This window comes from Megalobrama amblycephala, linkage group LG3 (assembly GCF_018812025.1).
Source record: "Megalobrama amblycephala isolate DHTTF-2021 linkage group LG3, ASM1881202v1, whole genome shotgun sequence".
NCBI lineage: Eukaryota > Metazoa > Chordata > Actinopteri > Cypriniformes > Xenocyprididae > Megalobrama > Megalobrama amblycephala.
The window spans coordinates 47,050,125-47,071,129 of record NC_063046.1 but is presented as its reverse complement, the minus strand read 5'-3'; the positions used below and the strand labels follow the sequence as shown (position 1 = coordinate 47,071,129).

General features: G+C 37.3%; 1 protein-coding gene across 2 annotated transcripts in view; it reads left to right on the top strand.

The window, feature by feature from the left end:
* Positions 1-21,005, top strand: part of dock11 (dedicator of cytokinesis 11) — a 113,165-nt gene that overhangs the window by 54,853 nt on the left and 37,307 nt on the right. Inside the window, exons 31-37 of one of the 2 annotated variants that reach the window (XM_048185722.1) lie at positions 446-484; positions 4,651-4,832; positions 13,969-14,082; positions 14,627-14,687; positions 14,771-14,859; positions 15,766-15,880; positions 19,815-19,881. In XM_048185722.1, the coding sequence (XP_048041679.1) occupies positions 446-484; positions 4,651-4,832; positions 13,969-14,082; positions 14,627-14,687; positions 14,771-14,859; positions 15,766-15,880; positions 19,815-19,881 (667 nt within the window). The remainder of the gene's footprint in view (positions 1-445; positions 485-4,650; positions 4,833-13,968; positions 14,083-14,626; positions 14,688-14,770; positions 14,860-15,765; positions 15,881-19,814; positions 19,882-21,005) is intronic. The other variant, XM_048185723.1, reaches the window with a different exon arrangement.

Sequence of the window (21,005 nt, the reverse complement as noted above, 5' to 3'; positions counted from 1 at the left end):
TCCTTGCTGAACAAAAGTATTAATCTCTTTAAAAAAAAATCTTGCCGACCCCAAACTGATCACTTAATGCAATCAACTATGCTTAGATTTCCATTGTGACGAATAAACCAGAACTTTTTTTAACTCATTATTTGATCATGCGACCAAAATTTGGCAAAAGTTGGATTAAAAAGCAAAATACCCCCCTCAAAAAAAGCTTTTTTGTTGAATTAAACATGCAGCACGGACGACAGTGTAGCATCCTACTGTTTAAAGTGCTTATTAATGTATAATGCAGAATGAACCAACTTTAGAAAAAAAAAAGAATTATGCAGGATATAATGTATGTAGTATTGATTAATGAGGCAGTATATCATTCCAAACACAGCCACACACCCTCACAGCTTCACTCCCACCACTGATGATGGCAATCCTGCATGATTGCTTCCTTTATTCATTATTTCAGATTTAATTTCGTATGCAGCGGAGTATTTCGGCGTTGTAGGTAGGTGATGCCGACCAATGCCAACGCACTTCCAGTCTCCAGATAATCATCTTGATAACCCCACTAATTGCCTTGCTATGCTCCTGCATCACTCATAAATAACTGCATTTCACACTTTAAGTTAAGGCTTTCGCTTTATCTGTCACCAAGCATTGCATATTTGCTTTGGTCTGATGAAATTGAATGACTGTGCATTTTGAGAAAGGATTTTTGGGATGGTTGTACATCTTAGAGGTATAAAGGGCAATGTTTATGCTATCTGAGTTTGTTGCTGTTACACTTGACTGTTTTAATTAAGTATATCCTGCATTTGTCTGTCATGTCCTGTTCTGTCCTCTCTTGCTCTCTTAACTGTGTAATACTATACTGTACATACAGAATGAGTGAGGAAACATCTTGTGTGCACTTGTAATCTGATTTCCATTACTATTGTTGCACAGGAAAATGTGAGGAAATGTGGCTGTTCTGTTTTCAGTTATGATTACAGGTATTAGAAATAATCTTAAAGGAATTGTTTTGCCAAAAATGCAAGGTTTTCACCTTCATGTTTTTCCAAAACCAAATTACTTTCTTTAATCTGTGAAACAAAAATCTACTTGAAGATTTATGCTATTTTCCATTCTATTAGAGTTCCTAAAATGACAGAAAACCACCTTAAAATGCTGTAGACATAATACATATGGCATATGATACAGTTCAAAAGTTTGGGGTCATTAAAATTGTAAGAAGTCACTTATGCTCACCAAGGCTGCATGTATTTGATCAAAAACGGTAATATTGTAAAATATTATTACAAATGAAAATAACTGTTTTCTATTTTAAAGGTGCCATAGAATTGAAAATTGAAATTACCTCGGCATAGTTAAATAACAAGAGTTCTGTACATGGAAATGACATACAGTGAGTCTCAAACACCGTTGTTTCCTCCTTCTTATGTAAATTTGATTTGTGCAAAAGACCTCCGAAGAACAGGCGAATCTCAACATAACACCGACTGTTACGTAACAGTTGGGATCATTAATATGTACGCCCCCAATATTTGCATATGCCAGCCCATGATCAAAGCATTAGACAAGCCAGTATTAACGTCTGGAGCAGCACACAGACTATATGCAGGTAAGCAAGCAAGGACAATAGCGAAAAATGGCAGATGGAGCAATAATTACTGACATGATCCATGATAAAATTACATTTTCAGTGATATTTGTAAATTGTTTCGTTAGCATGTTGTTAATGTACTGTTAAATGTGGTTAAAGTTACCATCGTTTATTACTGTATTCACGGAGACAAGAGCCGTCGCTATTTTCATTATTAAACACTTGCAGTCTGTATAATTTATAAACACAACTTCATTCTTTATAAATCTCTCCAACAGTGTGTAATGTTAGCTTTAGCCACAGAACACTATCAAACTCATTCAGAACCAAATGTAAACATCCAAATAAATACTATACTTACACGATTAGACATGCTGCATTACAACACTTTGTAAAGATCCATTTTGAGGGTTATATTAGCTGTGTGAACTTTGTTTAATCAATGTGTTATAGAGTTGCGAGCTTGGGGGCGGGGAGTGCAGGCATTTAAAGGGGAAGCACGCTGAATCGGCGCATACATAATTTTTTGTGGAAACCATGATTCTTTTTCAGGATTCTTTGATGAATAGAAAATTCAAAAGAACAGCATTTATTTGAAGTAGTATTATTTTGTAACATTATAAATGTCTTTACTTTATAATGTTTGATCAATTTATTATGTCAGTGGTGAGTAAAAGTTTTTTTTTTTTTTTTTTTTTTTACTGACCCCAAACTTTTGAATGAGAACCACTGAGACTGAATCATTGAATCTTATTCATTTAGTCCAGTTTAAAAAGAAATGGCTGACAGAACTGTTCGTTCACTGATCTGCTTCTCACCGTGAGAAGATTCTTTAACCATTTTCCTTTTGTGTAGCACAGAATGAATAACAGCATGCATGTCTGAAGCAAAATGAGGATTAGGAAAACATGAACTTACGTGTGTTTTGGGGGGAAATCTTGTCATCAGTATTTAAGATTATTCACACAAAACAATTCAGAATTGCATGACTGGTTTTCTATCAAAGAAATGCAGTTGAATTATAAACACAAGGTTTTTCTGTCACTCTTTGGTTTCTGTTTCTGTTATTGTGTGATGTCTGGAATGCAGTGAAGTCAGCTTTCAGAAAACATTTGTAGTCAGCCATCAAACTCTCTGATTTCATTTGGATGCCTTTCACTATCACAAATGTCAGTTGACATAACACAGGAGCTACCTGTTACACCTGTATGTTAAAGGATTGTTCACTTCAGAATTAACATTTCCTGAATTCACTCACCCCCATGTCATCCGATATGTTTGTCTTTCTTTCTTCAGTTGAAAATAAATGAAAATATTAGTTCACTTTCAAAAGAAAATTAGCCCAAGCTTTACTCACCCTCAAGCCATCCTAGGTGTATATGTCTTTCCTCTTTCTGAAGAACACAGTCGGAGAAATACTAATAAATATCCTGACACATCTGAGCTTTATAATGGCAGTAAGCGTTACCAAAGAGTATGAGCTGAAGAAAGTGCCTCCATCCACATCCATCCATCATAAACATATTCCACATCGCCCCGGGGAGGTTAATAAAGGACTTCTGAAGCAAAGCGATGCATTTGTGTAAAAAAATCCATATTTAACAAGTTATAAAGTACAATATCTAGCTTCCACCAGACCGCCTTCCGTATTCAACTTAGGAAGAAAGTTGAAAACTCTAACAGTTCAAAAAGCTTATGCTACGTCCTACGCCTTCAATATTCAACTCACAGAAAAAGTGTAACTGACGCGACGCCAGTTTATACTTTCTTCGTAACTTGAATACGGAAGGCGGTCTGGCAGAAGCTAGATATTATACTTCATAACTTGTTAATTATGGATTTTTTTTTTTTTTTTTTTTTTTTTACACAAATGCATCGTTTCACTTCAGAAGGCCTTTATTAACCCCCCGGAGCCATGTGGAATATGTTTATGATGGATGGATGTGGATGGAGACCCTTTCATCAGCTCATACTCTTTGGTAACGCTTACTGCCATTATAAAGCTTTGATACGTCAGGATATTTATTAATATTTCTCTGATTATGTTCATCAGAAAGAAGAAAGTCATATACACCTAGGATGACTTGAGGGTGAGTAAAGCTTGGGGTAATTTTCATATAAAGTAACTAATCCTTTAAGGTTTTTGAGGAAAACATTCCAGATATAGTAGACTTCAACGGCTACCAATGGGTTTAAGGTCAAAATTGCAGTTTCAATGCAGCTTCAAAGCGCTATACATGATCCCAGCCGAGGAATAAGTGCTTTGTCTAGCAAAACAATCAAAAAAAAAAAAAAAACATATACTTTTTGAACCACAAATGCTCATCTTGCACTGCTCTGCGATGCGCCACGCATTACGTGGAAAGGTCACAAATCTTATTTTCTCCTCCAACTTCAAAATCGTCCAACATAATTGTTTTACCTTTTTTTGAAAAGGGCATTTGACTTACTCTTTGCACGTTTGCTTTGTAAACACTTGCTCTGTACTTGTGCCTACAGTACGTCACGCATGACCTTTGTGACGTGATTACGTAATGCTTGGCGCATTGCAGAGCAGTGCAAGACGAGCATTTGTGGTTAAAAAGAATATAGTTGTTTTTTTGGGGGGTTTTTAGAAAATGACCAAACGTTTCGCTAGATAATACCCTTATTCCTCGGCTGGGATCGTGTAGAGCCCTTTGAAGCTGCACTGAAACTGCAATTTGGACCTTCAAGACATTGTACCCCAGTGAAGTCCACTATATATGGAGAAAAATCCTGGAATGTTTTCTTCAAAAACCTTAATTTCTTTTCGACTGAAGAGAGAAAGACATGAACATGTTGGATGACATGGGGGGTGAGTAAATTATCAGGAAATTTTAATTCTGAAGTGAACAAATCCCTTAAGTACCATTTGCATATAAGCATCTTCAAAGGTTTTGCATCTTTAGGATGCATGAAATAAAAGTGAAGCTTGTTACTTTCTACTAAAAGGCCACACAGATTTCAAAAACAAAACATTCATAATAAATTTCAAATGAAATATTACTAGTACAGAACATTGCTGACCCTCAAAGGATATGTTTCAGATCAGAGTTTGGAGTACAGCCTGACTGAGGACTACTGCAAGAACCATTTCCTGGTGGGTCTGCTTCTGCGAGAGGTGGCCGATGGACTCCAAGGCTGTCCAGAGATCAGACAGCTGGCTGTGGCCGCACTCAAGAACCTCATGATCAAACATGCCATGGATGACCGATACAATGCTTATAAGGTAAGTGTACAAACATATGTATCATTTTACAAGTGTAAATCACATAACCCACTTCCTGTTCCCCATGTCCGTGCTGCTGCTGAATTAACAGGTGTTATTACTTGACCCCAGAAGGACTATTGCTGTTTTGCATATGCAACTTTACATAACTGTTTTATAACATGTTAATGTGATGGGGGCTTTCACACTGGGCACGTTTGCGAGTCCGAGTACGAGCATGAGCGAGTGTGACTGTTACCAGCCCCACCCGCAGCGTTGGTCCGGTTTCAGACTTACTTGATTCTATTGAACCCCGGTTCATTCTGTTTAACATAGTCATCGGCTAAAACATGTGTGCATGTTACCTAAACAAACGCACACCAGAATTCAAATTCATGTTTTGTTGAAGTAATGACGTTGTCACATGCACATGTTACTTTACTTAGAGAAACAAATGCACACCACAATCTAAGTTGCTTTCACAATCATGTTTTGTTGAACTAATGACGTTTTCACATGCGCATGTTACATTACTTACAGAAACAAGTGCACTCCAGAGTCTAAATGCTTTCACTTTCAAGCAAATCGTGCCACAGTTCCAGTGCAAACTCACACAACCTCCTACAGATCTTGGGTTCGGTGCCCCGGTGTGCTCCCGGGTCCACATGACAGCTTGCACATGATAAATTTTTTTATGTGAACCGTGCTGTTTCGAACTAAACTGCCAGTGTGAAAGCACCCTCAGTCTCTATTAGTCTTTTGTTTTGCACTATTGGTTTAATTAGTAGTGTTTACTACTAAGGCCCATTCACACCAAGGATTATAACGATAAAGATATAGTTAAAAAAAAAAATCTAAATATAGTCCTCACCACAATGATAAAAGCACAGATAAACAATATCATTGGAATCACTTTCAGAACAATTTTTTTCCAACTGATCAGTGACAAAAACATTGACAGCCAATCAGAATCCATCCTGCTTTCGGAGCGCTAACATTTAAAGTGGCAGATGACAAAACAGCAGCGCTTTAATCAACCGAACTAACATAGAAACTTTATAAAAAAAAGCTATGTAAAATACGTGTAAATCTAGTTTATTTGTGTCAGGCATGGGTGCTGTAATAATCGCACAGCTCAGGAAAAAATACAAAGAACAGTTTTTAATGGGGCTGTTTACATGACACTGTTTTCAACTGAAAACGTAAAACTTTTTATGCGTTTTGGCCATTCGTTTACATGACAACGATGTTTTGGGTGTCTGGAAACGCAAACTATTGAAAATGGGTTTATGTTAAAAAAACAACAACAACAACAACAACAACAAAAATTTGGTCAGATAAATTCTTAACCAAGTTTAGTGTTTTGTTCTTCCCTCATATTAAAACATTTTGAAAAATATAAAACATTTTCCTAATATTTTGGTTAATGAATCTTGTAGGGTCAATAAAAACCAAAAATCCCACTTTTGGCCACTACTGTAGGTGTAGTTAAAGGTTTCTATCATTCACACACAGCACATCATGTACAGGAAGTTATTTGAGATGACCACAATGAATAAGCAAGTCGAGGTTATTAAAATGTGTGACATTTGCATTTTATCTTATCACGGTGGGTGGCTAACAACAATAAAAGAAATCCTCGAGTTGTGTTCGTGCCGTTGTCGCCATAGCAAGTAACTGCTGCATATTATGTTTGCATTCACTTCAGACAGACATCTGTCTGTTATGCAAATGCCAGTGTGTCCAGATTAAAGTTCCAGATCGTTGCCACAGACATTGCTCTCGAGCTGCCGCTGCAATCGCATTTCTTGAGAAGTCACTATGATCCGTTTGCTTTGAAGAACACTTTTCTTTTCTTTTTTAACATTGTGACTCAGCTACTAGTACCAGAATCTCTGTAAATGGAATCATGGGGTAATTTCTAAAAAACAGTGAACATCAGAAACTAATATGTTTTTAGCCAGTTTTTAGATTTAAAACATGCCTAGACACAAAAATGACAAGAATGACTTTCATTTTATAAAAACAAATAGGACAAATCATTTCAGGAATGAAGTTTAGCCTTAAAGGCATCTTTACACAGCCGATTTATGGCTGTTCTGAAACGGGTCTGTACCTGCTCAGAATTCAGTGTAAAGACGCAATGCCGTGTTAAAGAAAACCTAAAATACGCCGGGTCTGACCCACCTCAGCCCCTAGTATCAAAGGCGAGTCTGATACTGTTCTGGTTCAGTGTAAATGAACACGGAATATAGCCGCTCTAAACTACGTCATTGTCATGACAACCAAAAGCATTCCAGTCAGCTCAGGCGGCGCGAGATTCAAGAAGCAGGAGACGAAACATATAACTTACGGCAAATAATAAAAATAATGTCTTCCAACAAGGGGCATTTAAGTAAAAGAGTCCTGTACTCACATCGTGAAGCAAAACCACCAAAATAACAGCAGAGAATCGTCGTGTGTCATCAATTGGCTTTCGCCGTTTGTAATCTTCCCATGAAGAAACTGTCAGATCAACGCGCTGCTACATTTTTCTCAGATAAGGTAAATGCTTAACACAATCGGCGTCACTGTGATTGTGTACTGTTATATTATATTCCAAAAATCATCTCCTTGACGACGATATTTCACCCACACACGACGGTCTATCTGGTGATCTGCTGCTGCCTGATACACGCAAATGCTAGCATCATTTGTTGTTTCTGTCTCTTTGAAAAAAAAAAAATGTTCGACCTCTTTTAACCCTGTTGTGAACTACCCGGTGTAATAATGTATAATTTTTTGTTACATAGTTCAATTTTTATTACGACAAACATCAAAGCGTGAGAAATATCACGCAGTTTACTACTTTAAATTTTTGTATTTTTTTTATTTCGAGTTATATTTCATTGTTTATTATTTAATTATTTTTAAATTAATTTTGTTAAAACTGTTAGTTTTGAAATACTTATGTTCAAAGCATTGTTTCCCGCCATTTTAATTCCTGTGTAAATGCATTTATGCCGCTTCAGAACAGCATTAAACGTTCTGTGTAAATGCACATTTTTGTGGTATTATGCCGCTTCAGAGTTGGTTTCTGTGCCGCTTTTTCTGTGTAAAGATGCCTTTAGTCTACAGTACAATTTTAGTGGTGAGGCCAAATTAGCAGGGTGGCCGCGGGTCCTTAAAAAGTCGTAAAAACTCTTAAATTTATTTTTCCTAATAAAAGGCCTTAAAAAGTCTTAAAATGTCTTAAATTCAGATTCGATAGGTCTTAAATATTTTTCGTCGCATTACCGCAAAAAATGTCTATAGTCTGACAGACCCAATGACTGATCATTGGACAGAAGATTTTTTTTTCTTGCACGGCATCTGCAGGACAAAGCTCACCCAAGATGTAGGAATATCTGATCAGAGCTGTGCACGGATACATATTTTTCAGCCATTCACAATTCAACATTTATTTGTGGTTGGATTTTGGAGGAGAGACCTTCTTTATTGAAACTGTCATCAGTCAGACATTGTTTTTGCATGGATGTTTAAAAAAAGATTTCATTTTGCAGTATAGCTAGTAAGCCAACATTTTTCACATATTTGTATTTTTTGCTCATAATTTTCAGTGACAGATGTTGTATTTAATTTAGCCTATTTTTCTCTGTGACATTTTTTACTGTGTTGACAGTATCATAAGACAAAAATAACAAATAAAATTCTTGTATAGCCATTATTTTATTTTATATTTGTTATCCCCAATCATTCTCTCATTCTTTACGGGAAATTTAAATATGAGGTTCTTGAAATGAGATCTAAATTTAGCAGGATTGGTCAGGTTCGGAAGAAAATCATTTTAAGTGGATAGTGGGTGAACACAGAGTGAATTTTAAGCGGGAGCATTTGGGTGTGGAATAGAACCTAGTGGGAGTCGGTCCTTAAAGGGTTAATTCACCCAAAAATGAAAATAATGTCATTTATTACTCACCTTCATGCCGTTCTACACCCATAAGACCTTCGCTCATCTTCGGAACACAAATTAAGATATTTTGATTTAAATCCGATGGCTCAGTGAGGCCTCTATAGACAGCAATGCCATTGAAGATGAAGATCCATAAAGGTACTAAAAACATATTTAAAACAATTCAAAACAATATTATAAAGCGATGAGAATTTTTTTTTGTGCACCAAAAAAACTAAATAATGACTTTTCAACAATATAGTGATGGGCCGATTTCAAAACACTGCTTCTGAGCTTTACGAATCGAATCACAATTACATTGTTAACTACACAGCACAAGCTGATTGGTTACTGTTGCATATGAAGCCAATGAGCTAGTTGCTCAACATTTAAATAGTTGGTCAGTGTTTGCTGTAGCAGTTTGCTGCACACTTTCAAAGTTCTTCTTAAACCCTCCACCTTCAGGACCCACCTGTATAGATCTGCTACGGGTAATTTCATGTATGCTTTTTATACAGCAGCAAATATGTCTTACATCCCAATCAGCAGCAGCAATATCAGCAGCATCAATAACAGCAGCAGCTATATCAGCAATAGCAGCAACAGCAATAATCAAAAGCAGCAGCGATATCAGCAGCAGCAATAATTAACAGCAGCAGCTATGTCAGCAATAGCAGCAACAGCAATAATGAAAAGCAGCAGCAATCTCAGCAACAGCAATAATCAGCAACAGCAGCGATATCAGCAGCAGCAATAACAGCAGCGGCTATATCAGCAATAGCAGCAACAGCAATAATCAACAGAAGCAGCGATATCAGCAGCAGCAATAACAGCAGCGGCTATATCAGCAATAGCAGCAACAGCAATAATCAACAGCAGCAGCAATATCAGCAACAGCAATAATACAGGGAGTGCAGAATTATTAGGCAAGTTGATTTTCTGATCATATTTTTTTTCCAAGCACATTTTACCAATTCCAATCCACATCAATCTTAATAACTACTATTAATATTGTTTTTAATCATTTATAAGTGATATATAATTGTTCATGAAGGATGGAAATGAAAAATGCCTCATATTCAGGTGTGCAGAATTATTAGGCAGGTTTTCTTTTACAGGCAAAATGAGCCAAAAATAAAGATTTAACTCAAGACTGAAAAGTCAAAAATTATTAAATGCTTATGAGAAGGACGCAATACTAATGCAATACTAGAAATTGCAAAGTTAAAGCATGACCAAGGGACAGCAAAATGCTCATTGGGTCAGCGGGGTCATACAAAAACAAGTGGAAAAGAAAAGACGTGTTAACTGCAAAATAATTAAGAATTAAGGTGAAGAATTAAGTGTGAAACCATCAGGAACCCTTTAGTCTCCAGCGCCACCATTTTCCAGAACTGCAACCTACCTGGAGTCTCCAGAAGTGCAAGGTGTCAGGATCTCAGAGACTTGTGTTAGGTAAAGAAACCTAAAAAATGACCCGCTCTTAATAAGAATCACAAGCTGGTGTTATAAAATACATGAAGACTAAGTTTTTATAGGCCTTATAGACAGACTGCTTGAGAATGACTCCTGAAGGACCAGCACCACATCCTCTTGTACCACTGTTTGAAGAATTTATCTTCCAAAATCTGGCAGTAAGATGTGGGAGTTCACTTTTAGTCTATCTATTATCCTGAAATGTCTGTCTTGCAGAGATGGACTAAAAATGATCTTCCAAAACTTACTGCCAGATTCTGGAAGATAAATTCTTCAAACAGTGGTACAAGAGGATGTGGTGCTGGTCCTTCAGGAGTCATTCTCAAGCCGTCTGTCTATAAGGCCTATAAAAACTCAGTCTTCATGTATTTTATAACACTTCAGCTTGTGATTCTTATTAAGAGCGGGTCATTTATTAGGTTTCTTTACCTAACCCAAGTCTCTGAGATCCTGACACCTTGCACTTCTGGAGACTCCAGGTAGGCTGCAGTTGGTGAAAATGGTGGCGCTGGAGACTAAAGGGTTCCTGATGGTTTCACACTTAATTCTTAATTATTTTGCAGTTAACATGTGTCTTTTCTTCTCCACTTGTTTTTGTATGACCCCGCTGACCCAATGAGCATTTTGCTTTCCCTTGGTCATGCTTTAACTTTGCAATTTCTAGTATTGCATTAGTATTGCGTCCTTCTCATGAATATTTAATAATTTTTGACTTTTCAGTCAGAGTTAAATCTCTTTTTTGGCTCATTTTGCCTGTAAAAGAAAACCTGCCTAATAATTCTGCACACCTGAATATAAGGCATTTTTCATTTCCAGCCTTCATGAACAATTATATATCACTTATAAATGATTAAAAACAATATTAATAGTAGTTATTAAGATTGATGTGGATTGGAATTGGTAAAATGTGCTTGGAAAAAAAATATGATCAGAAAATCAACTTGCCTAATAATTCTGCACTCCCTGTAGCAGCGGCTATATCAGCAATAGCAGCAACAGCAATAATCAACAGCAGCAGCGATATCAGCAGCAGCTATATCAGCAATATCAGCAACAGCAATAATCAGCAGCAGCAACAATATCAGTAACAGCAATAATCAGCAGCAGCAACAATATCAGCAACAGCAATAATCAGCAGCAGCTATATCAACAGCTTCAGCAATATCAGCAGCAATAATCAACAGCAGCAGCTATATCAGCAATAGCAGCAACCGTAATAATCAAAAGCAGCAGCGATATCAGCAGCAGCGATATCAGCAACAGCAATAATCAGCAGCTATATCAGCAATAGCAGCAACAGCAATAATCAACAGCAGCAGCGATATCAGCAGCAGCAATAACAGCAGCGGCTATATCAGCAATAGCAGCAACAGCAATAATCAACAGCAGCAGCAATATCAGCAACAGCAATAATCAGCGGCAGCAACAATATCAGTAACAGCAATAATCAGCAGCAGCAACAATATCAGCAACAGCAATAATCAGCAGCAGCTATATCAACAGCTTCAGCAATATCAGCAGCAATAATCAACAGCAGCAGCTATATCAGCAATAGTAGCAACCGCAATAATCAAAAGCAGCAGCGATATCAGCAACAGCAATAATCAGCAGCAGCAGCAGCAATAACAGCAGCGGCTATATCAGCAATAGCAGCAACAGCAATAATCAACAGCAGCAGCGATATCAGCAGCAGCAATAATAGCAGCGGCTATATCAGCAATAGCAGCAACAGCAATAATCAACAGCAGCAGCGATATCAGCAGCAGCTATATCAGCAAAATCAGCAACAGCAATAATCAGCAGCAGCAACAATATCAGTAACAGCAATAATCAGCAGCAGCAACAATATCAGCAACAGCAATAATCAGCAGTAGCTATATCAACAGCTTCAGCCATATCAGCAGCAATAATCAACAGCAGCAGCTATATCAGCAAAATCAGCAACAGCAATAATCAGCAGCAGCAACAATATCAGTAACAGCAATAATCAGCAGCAGCAACAATATCAGCAACAGCAATAATCAGCAGCAGCTATATCAACAGCTTCAGCAATATCAGCAGCAATAATCAACAGCAGCAGCTATATCAGCAATAGCAGCAACCGCAATAATCAACAGCAGCAGCGATATCAGCAGCAGCTATATCAGCAATATCAGCAACAGCAATAATCAGCAGCAGCAACAATATCAGCAACAGCAATAATCAGCAGCAGCTATATCAGCAATATCAGCAACAGCAATAATCAGCAGCAGCAACAATATCAGTAACAGCAATAATCAGCAGCAGCAACAATATCAGCAACAGCAATAATCAGCAGCAGCTATATCAACAGCTTCAGCAATATAAGCAGCAATAATCAACAGCAGCAGCTATATCAGCAATAGCAGCAACCGCAATAATCAACAGCAGCAGCGATATCAGCAGCAGCTATATCAGCAATATCAGCAACAGCAATAATCAGCAGCAGCAACAATATCAGCAACAGCAATAATCAGCAGCAGCTATATCAACAGCTTCAGCAATATCAGCAGCAATAATCAACAGCAGCAGCTATATCAGCAATAGCAGCAACCGTAATAATCAAAAGCAGCAGCGATATCAGCAGCAGCGATATCAGCAACAGCAATAATCAGCAGCTATATCAGCAAAAGCAGCAGCGATATCAGCAGCAGCAATAATCAGCAGCAGCAGCAGCGATATCAGCAGCAGCAATAATAGCAGCGGCTATATCAGCAATAGCAGCAACAGCAATAATCAACAGCAGCAGCGATATCAGCAACAGCAATAATCAGCAGCAGCGATATCAGCAGCAGCAATAACAGCAGCGGCTATATCAGCAATAGCAGCAACAGCAATAATAAACAGCAGCAGCAATAATCAGCAGCAGCAGCGATATCAGCAGCAGCAATAACAGCAGCGGCTATATCAGCAATAGCAGCAACAGCAATAATCAAAAGCAGCAGCGATATCAGCAGCAGCAATAATCAGCAGCAGCAGCGATATCAGCAGCAGCAATAATAGCAGCGGCTATATCAGCAATAGCAGCAACAGCAATAATCAACAGCAGCAGCGATATCAGCAACAGCAATAATCAGCAGCAGCAGCAGCGATATCAGCAGCAGCAATAACAGCAGCGGCTATATCAGCAATAGCAGCAACAGCAATAATCAACAGCAGCAGCAATAACAGCAGCGGCTATATCAGCAATAGCAGCAACAGCAATAATCAACAGCAGCAGCAATATATTCAGCAGCAGCTATATCAGCAATAGCAGCAACAGCAATAATCAGCAGCAGCTATATCAACAGCTTCAGCAATATCAGCAGCAATAATCAACAGCAGAAGCTATATCAGCAGTAGCAATATCAGCAGCAGCAATGACAACAGCAACAGTGTAGCAGATCTATTCCGCCAACACCAAATACATTAATATTTTCATATCCATAACCATGCTAAACTTTTTCGAGAGTTGTCATGATTTTCTTCAGTTATTGTGTAATTTATAGCAAGATTATTGTTAAAATAGTTTGCTTCTGCATTATTAAAATCATGGAAGCTTTTGAAAAGTAGATGTTTGTCTTTGAAAGCCACAGGGCACACACAGAGTAACAGTGCTGAAATATACATAATAAAACAAACACTAATGGAAAGTCAATTCTTTAGCTGCAGTCATTGGTAAATGACTTACAATGCCTTCCATTCTTTCTGCTACAATGTGTCATAATCATTAATTTACTATTAATATGACAGAACCAACAGGCCCGCATCTGTCTGCTGTACCTGCCACTGTTTGAACTGCTCTACCAGAACCTGAGTCAGATGAACAGCCCAAGGCAACTCTGTAGAAATGACCTCGGCATGATGGTAAATACGCCTTTCTCGCTTATCTGGGATCAACAATGACTCAGTCTTCATCTGTTCTCTGTCATCAATATATTATGAAATTTGAATTGCTTAATTGATTGAAACTTCACAAACATCAGTCCAAAAAGATAAGTTTAACTAGCATTAGTTAACATGTTTCTTGGTAATGTTAATCAACAGTCATTCAATATCATCTGATACTTTCGAAATGGATATTTTGCATATTGTTATTTTTAGCTTTAAAGAATTAGAAGTATTATCTGAATCAGTCAAATAAAATACTGTATATGTGCTGTCTTCGAGTTTACAGATGGACCATTCCTTTGTTTTAGCTTGTTTATCTTGTCGGCAGTGTGTGTTGATTGTGGGTGTGTGTGCTGTGTTTCAGTACTGTATTTACAGATTGGGTTTACTTTTACACTGTTGTATAACTCGAGACATGCGAGTGCTACATTTAAATTGCATGTCCTAGTGTAAATGTTAACCTTGCAAGTTCTTGATCGGGAGTTGGATAAGCTCTTCCTGTTTTCCCATGCTCCTTTAGTACCGGGATGATTTGTCACTGGACAGCCGCAGGAGCAGCACTATTGTTGATAAGGAACCTAGTGAGTATCAAAGTTTTTTGACATCAGAAGTTACAAGTAACAGACACACACACACACACAGTCTGCATTTGTGTGTTTCACAGCTGGTGTCGCCGCCCAGAATGGACATGTTAGGAAAGGGGAGTCCAGAGGCTCTATGTATGGAGATCCTGGCACTCCAGACATCAATGAGGTAAAACCGAGGCAGCCATGATTTGTCAGTGTCGGGGAATGTTACTCACCAATTATGTTACATTTTGTTACTTTTTTGGGAAACCCAGTAGGTTAATTCTTCCTTTTTATTATTTTACTGTTGTTCAAAAGTTAGAGAAAGAAATTAATACTTTTATTCAGCAAGAATGCATGAAATTGATCAAAAGAGGCTCTATAGAGATTTATAATATTGCAAAAGATTTCTATTTCATATAAATGCCGTTCTTTTGAACTTTCTATTTATCAAAGAATCCTGAAAAATAATAATAATAATAAATGTTTCTATAGCAGCAAATCAGCATATTAGATTGATCATGAGACACTGAAGAATGGAGGAATGATGCTGAAAATTCAGCTTTGCATAACAGGAATTAATTACATTTTAAAGGACATTAAAATGGAAAACAGTTATTTTAAATTCACAATATTACTGTTTTCCTGTCTTTTGATCAAATAAATGCAGCCTTGGTGAGCATAAAAAACGTAACGACTCCAAACGTTTGAATGGCCATGCGTAATGTATATAAAAGTTTATAATTTACTTAAAAAGCAACAAATATCATGGCACGCACAGCAAATAATACTTTTTTTAAGCATAATTCATACTCATAACTGCTTCAATTCATACATCTCTTAAATATACCCATTTTTCTCCAGTGTGTGGAAGGGACAGATTTGCATTTACATTTGTCAGTTAATAAATTAAATAACATGCGTTAATAAAAAGTTAATGTGGCTATTATGATATAAATTTAACAAGTAGTACGTTACTCATTACATGAAAAAATGAATAAATATGCGTGACGTTACCCCAACACTGCAGGTTACCTTAGTTACATTACAAATATAATGAATCATTTTTAATGTTTTTTTCACTTCTGCTTAGTTACACAGGCGCGGCTCCACTATGAGCACTGGACCCGCCGCTGGCCGTTTGGGGCAGTATGAGGTCAGAGGACTGCTTCTGTGTTATCTGCACATTGTAAGAACTTTGTCAGATGGTAAGCACACTTAAGGCTTTTGTTAGCATCATAAAACATCACCAGAATTATAGTCATGATTGTAGGCTTATTTTCAGATCAGCTTTAAAGGGTTAGTTCACCCAAAAATGAAAATTCTGTCATTAATTACTCACCCTCATGTCGGGGGTTCTCCAAAAAAATGACCCTATAGGTCATTTTTCAAGCACCTTATTACGACCTATATTTTTGTTTTAAACATAAACATTGCGCCCTCTAGCTGGCGTAAAAAAAATAACAGTATCGTGTTACGTCTGTCGTCATGAAATTACGTTACCACTCAAAATGCTTGTTCGTTTAAATGCAATGTGTGGACTTTTTACGCCATTTGTCCTATTTCCATTTAGCAAAACTCATTTTTTTATTAACGACTACACCCACCTCACCCCTAAACCTACCCTTAGTGATTTATAGTGCATATACAATTTATGAGCACATGCATTCTCTGGGATCAAACCTGCGATCGCATGATCACATGATTGCATATTGTTATGTATTGCAGTGCTCTGCTAATTGAGCTACGCGAAACCTGAAATATGAAGCAGATAAAAGGGAACAATGCATTAAAATGAAAGTGTCCTGTTGTCGATAGGGGCACAACTTTAGTAAACGCTCTTATGGGTCGTATTTCAGGGAAGGGACAAACAACCTATATAGGCGTATTGGTTGGAGACCTTCGTTCATCTTCGGAAAACAAATGAAGATATTTTTTGATAAAATCCGATGGCTCAGTGAGGCCTGCATTGACAGAAACATAATTAACACTTTCAGATGCCCATAAAGCTACTAAAGACATTTAAAACAGTTCATGTGACTACAGTGGTTCAACCTTAATATTATGAAGTGACGAGAATACTTTTTGTGTGACAAAAAAAAACAAAATAACGACTTTATTCAACAATATCTAGTTATGGGCGATTTCAAAACACCGCTTCGTGAAGCTTTGAAGCTTTACAAATCTTTTGTTTCGAATCAGTGGTTCGGAGCTTGTATCAAACTGCCGAAGTCACGTGATTTCAGTAAACGAGGCTTTGTTAGTGTCGTAGCTCTGTAGATTTTTATGGCATTGCTGTTGAAGAGTATTAGCTGGCAAACTGGATTTAATTATTCAGACCTGCCAACATGTACGCATTTTGCGTAGCGGGTACGCATTTTGACCTCAAAGTACACTGGTACGATTTGTCACTCTAAACTACGAAAAAACCCGGTGACTCCTCTGTGCACGCGTAGTACCCAAATCAAGCAAAAGAAAAATGTTCGACCAATCTGAGTGCTGGGTTCATTTCCCCAAATAGCAAGAGGGGATGATTGACAAATGCCAATAAAATCAATAAAAAGAGACTGCAAATCGACAGCTACACAAAATCCTGCTCGATCCTCCTTCCACTCCCGCTGTCTGACAGTGACTGATTCTCAAGCGAGGACAGTACACTAGTCACGGTACTTCTGACTCCTTAAAGGATTAGTCCACTTTTAAATACACTTTTCCTGATAAATTTACTCACCCCCATGTCATCCAAGATGTTCATGTCTTTCTTTCGTCAGTCGAAAAGAAATGAAGGTTTTTGTGGAAAACATACAGGATTTTTCTCCTTACAGTGGATTTCAATGGCTACCAACAGATTGAAGGTCAAAATTACAGTTTCAGTGCAGCTTCAAAGGCTTTAAACGATACCAGATGAGTAATAAGGGTCTTATCTAGCGAATCGATCGGTCATTTTTAGAAAAAAATACAACTGTTTATGCTTTATAAGCAAAATATTGCCTTGAACGTACTTCAAGGCAAAAAACGAAACTGGCGCCGCGTTCTTTCCGTAACTTGAATAGGGAAGGCGTAGGACATTCAGAGTAAGTGTTATGAAGAATGCGGAAGCGGAAAGTACGTTCAAGGCGATATTTTGTTTATAAAGCATAAACAGTTGTATTTTTTAGAAAATGACCGATCGATTCGCTAGATAAGACCCTTATTACTCATCTGGTCTCATCTGGTTTAAAGCCCTTGAAGCTGCACTGAAACTGTAATTTTGACCTTCAACCTGTTGGTAGCCATTGAAATCCACTGTAAGGAGAATAATCCTGGAATGTTTTCCTCAAAAACCTTCATTTCTTTTCGACTGACGAAAGAAAGACATGAACATCTTGGATGACATGGGGGTGAGTAAATTATCAGGAAAAGTGTATTTAAAAGTTGACTAATCCTTTAAGGTAAACGGGTATAAAATGATCAAGTAATGTAATAAAATAACCATGTTTATTCTTGCTTGTGTTATTTTTCTGTTTAATTCATATAATTGAATGTGATTCACTTGTGGTTGTCAGTTTGTATAAGCACACATTGTGCAATGCAATATTAATCATGAATTAAAAAAAAATGCTTTTGAGCAGGTGTGAAACTTTATAATTGGATCAAATTCAAAAACCTTTAACAGTCAAAATTAGATTTATGATGATAGGTGCGTGCGTGCGTGCGTGCGTGTGTGTTTTGTGTATTACATTAAATATATGACCCCCCCCCCCCCCCAAAAAAAAACAAACAAACAAAAAAAACGTGTCTCGTGGTAAAATTTCCAAGGTTGGCAGGGCTGTTAATTATTGTGCATTAGAGTTAACGAAAGTTATAATGAGCATTGTAACGTATAAAGCGGATGTCATAACAAATGTCATTTTAAAATGAGCGGTTGAGTCATAAATCCATAAGATCCCATCTTCATGCTGTGGAAAAACAAGACAGAAGACGGAACACAATGAGCACTGTGCTGAAAAGGGAAGGGGCTACATATATCTATTAAACAATATTGTTATCATGATTTTCTGTAACGCTGCTTTGAAACAATGTTTATAAAAATAATCCAAAAATACATATAAATTTAGACTTGAACAGGGCAGGTTGCTGTACCCAAATGTAACACGTGAACTATGGGTTGCAGCTGTTGTTGATCTTTAAATGACAGCTGAGTAAATTCTATGGAAATCTGTTGAATGTTCGTTGGAGCTCCGTGGGTGCAGATTTCATGCACAACTATCCTCTTATGACAGATGCATCTTAATCCAGGGTTTATCAGTCCTAATCTCAGGTTCTTCTGGCATCTCACAGTTTAGAAGTCTCCCATGTCTGTTTGTCGGCTCATTTGTAGAGTGACGCTTGACCTAAGTTGGGTGTGTCAGATCGCCTAAAACATGCACCCAAAAAGTGCTGGAGCAGAATTGAGAAACTGATTTAAACAAGTCAGTGCCTGGTCTTAGATCCAGGGTTTCCATGGTCATAGAAAACCTGGAATTGTGGCTGGGAAAAATCACAGAAATTCTTATTGAATATGTTTTTCAATATGTTTTTTGAATACATTTCTCTGCTCTAAAATAGTCTTCACAACATCGGCTAGATATTGTGAGTTCCTGTTTAGAGTAAAACTTGCTCACAATTGACCATCACTTCTTATTTGAGACATTATTGTGCATATATTATTAATATACTAGTACATAAATTATTAATTTGGGTTGCACTTTATTTTACAGTACTTGCACAAGTGTACTTACCTAAGAAAGTACTGGTTAATATAAGGTAACTACAGGGGTTAAGGTTAGTTTTAGGGGTAGGTTCAGGGTTAGTACCTAGTTATTGCCCAGTTATTGTAATAACTATAATAGTACATTGTATGTACATAGGGAACAGGACTGTAAAATAAAGTGCTACCAAAATTTGTAATCTGAAATCCATCCCAATAAACACTATGAAAAAAAACCTCATCTAGGAATGAGTGGAAAGGACATGCAAAATTAATTGGTCAAAGAGCGTGGGAACCTTGTGTGTCTGTTGACTGGGTTTCCTGAAACTCTTGAGAACGATATTGTAATAGGAAGAGTTGAGCTATGTTATGTTAATGTTTTTCTTTCTGTCTTGCTCACTGTTTTTCTGTAGACACTCTGATGGCATACTGGTCTAAAGTCAATCCACAAGACATCATGAACTTCCTCAGTCTGCTCGAGTGAGTGATATACTAACTTTGTCATTCGGTGTTGTCCTGACCAATGTTGATCTAATTATTCATCTGTATCTCAATATTGTGTTCCTACATATTCAGATGGTAACTCATACAAGATAAGTCAGTACGATTTTTTTTTAATGTTTTTGAAAGAAGTCTCTTATGTTCCACAATTTATTTGATCAAAAATACAGTAAAATAGTAAAAATTACAATTTTACGATTTATAATTACAATTTTCTATTTTAAAATATTTTAAATTATAATTTATTCCTGTGATGTCAAAGCTGAATTTTCAGCATCATTACTCCAGTCTTCAGTGTCACATGATTGTTCAGAAATCATTCTAATATGGTGATTTGCTGTTATACAAACATTTCTTATTATCATCAAAACAACTGTGCTGCTTAATATTTCACTGCTATATACAACTATTGAGGTGTTCCACCATGTTTCTCACTGACACGCCCCCAACTCATAAAGATCGGGGCTTAAAGGGATAGTTCACCCAAAAATGAAAATTTGATGTTTATCTGCTTACCCCCAGAGCATCCAAGATGTAGGTGACTTTTTTTCTTCAGTAGAACACAAATGATGATTTTTAACTCCAACCGTTGCCGTCTGTCGGTCAAATAATGCTAGTGGATGGGAACTTCTACTATAAGAGTAAATAAAACTTGCTTAGACAAATCCAAATTAAACCCTGCGGCTCGTGACGACACATTGATGTCCTAAGACACGAAACGATCGGTTTGTGCGAGAAATCGAACAGTATTTATATCATTTTTTACCTCTAATACACCACTATGTCCAACTGCGTTCAGCACTTGTTTAGTGAGGTCTGATCGCGCTCTGACAACGGCAGTGATGTCTAGCACTCATTGAAGTCGATTGAAGTCTATGCGCGAGACATCACTGCCGCTGTCAGAGCGCGATCAGACATCACTAACCGAATGCTGAACGCAGTTGGACATAGTGGTGTATTAGAGGTAAAAAATGATATAAATACTGTTCGGTTTCGTGCCTTAGGACATCAGAGTGTCTTCACAAGCCGCAGGGTTTAATTTGGATTTGTCTAAGCAAGTTTTATTTACTCTCATAGTAGAAGTTCCAATCCACTCCTATTAT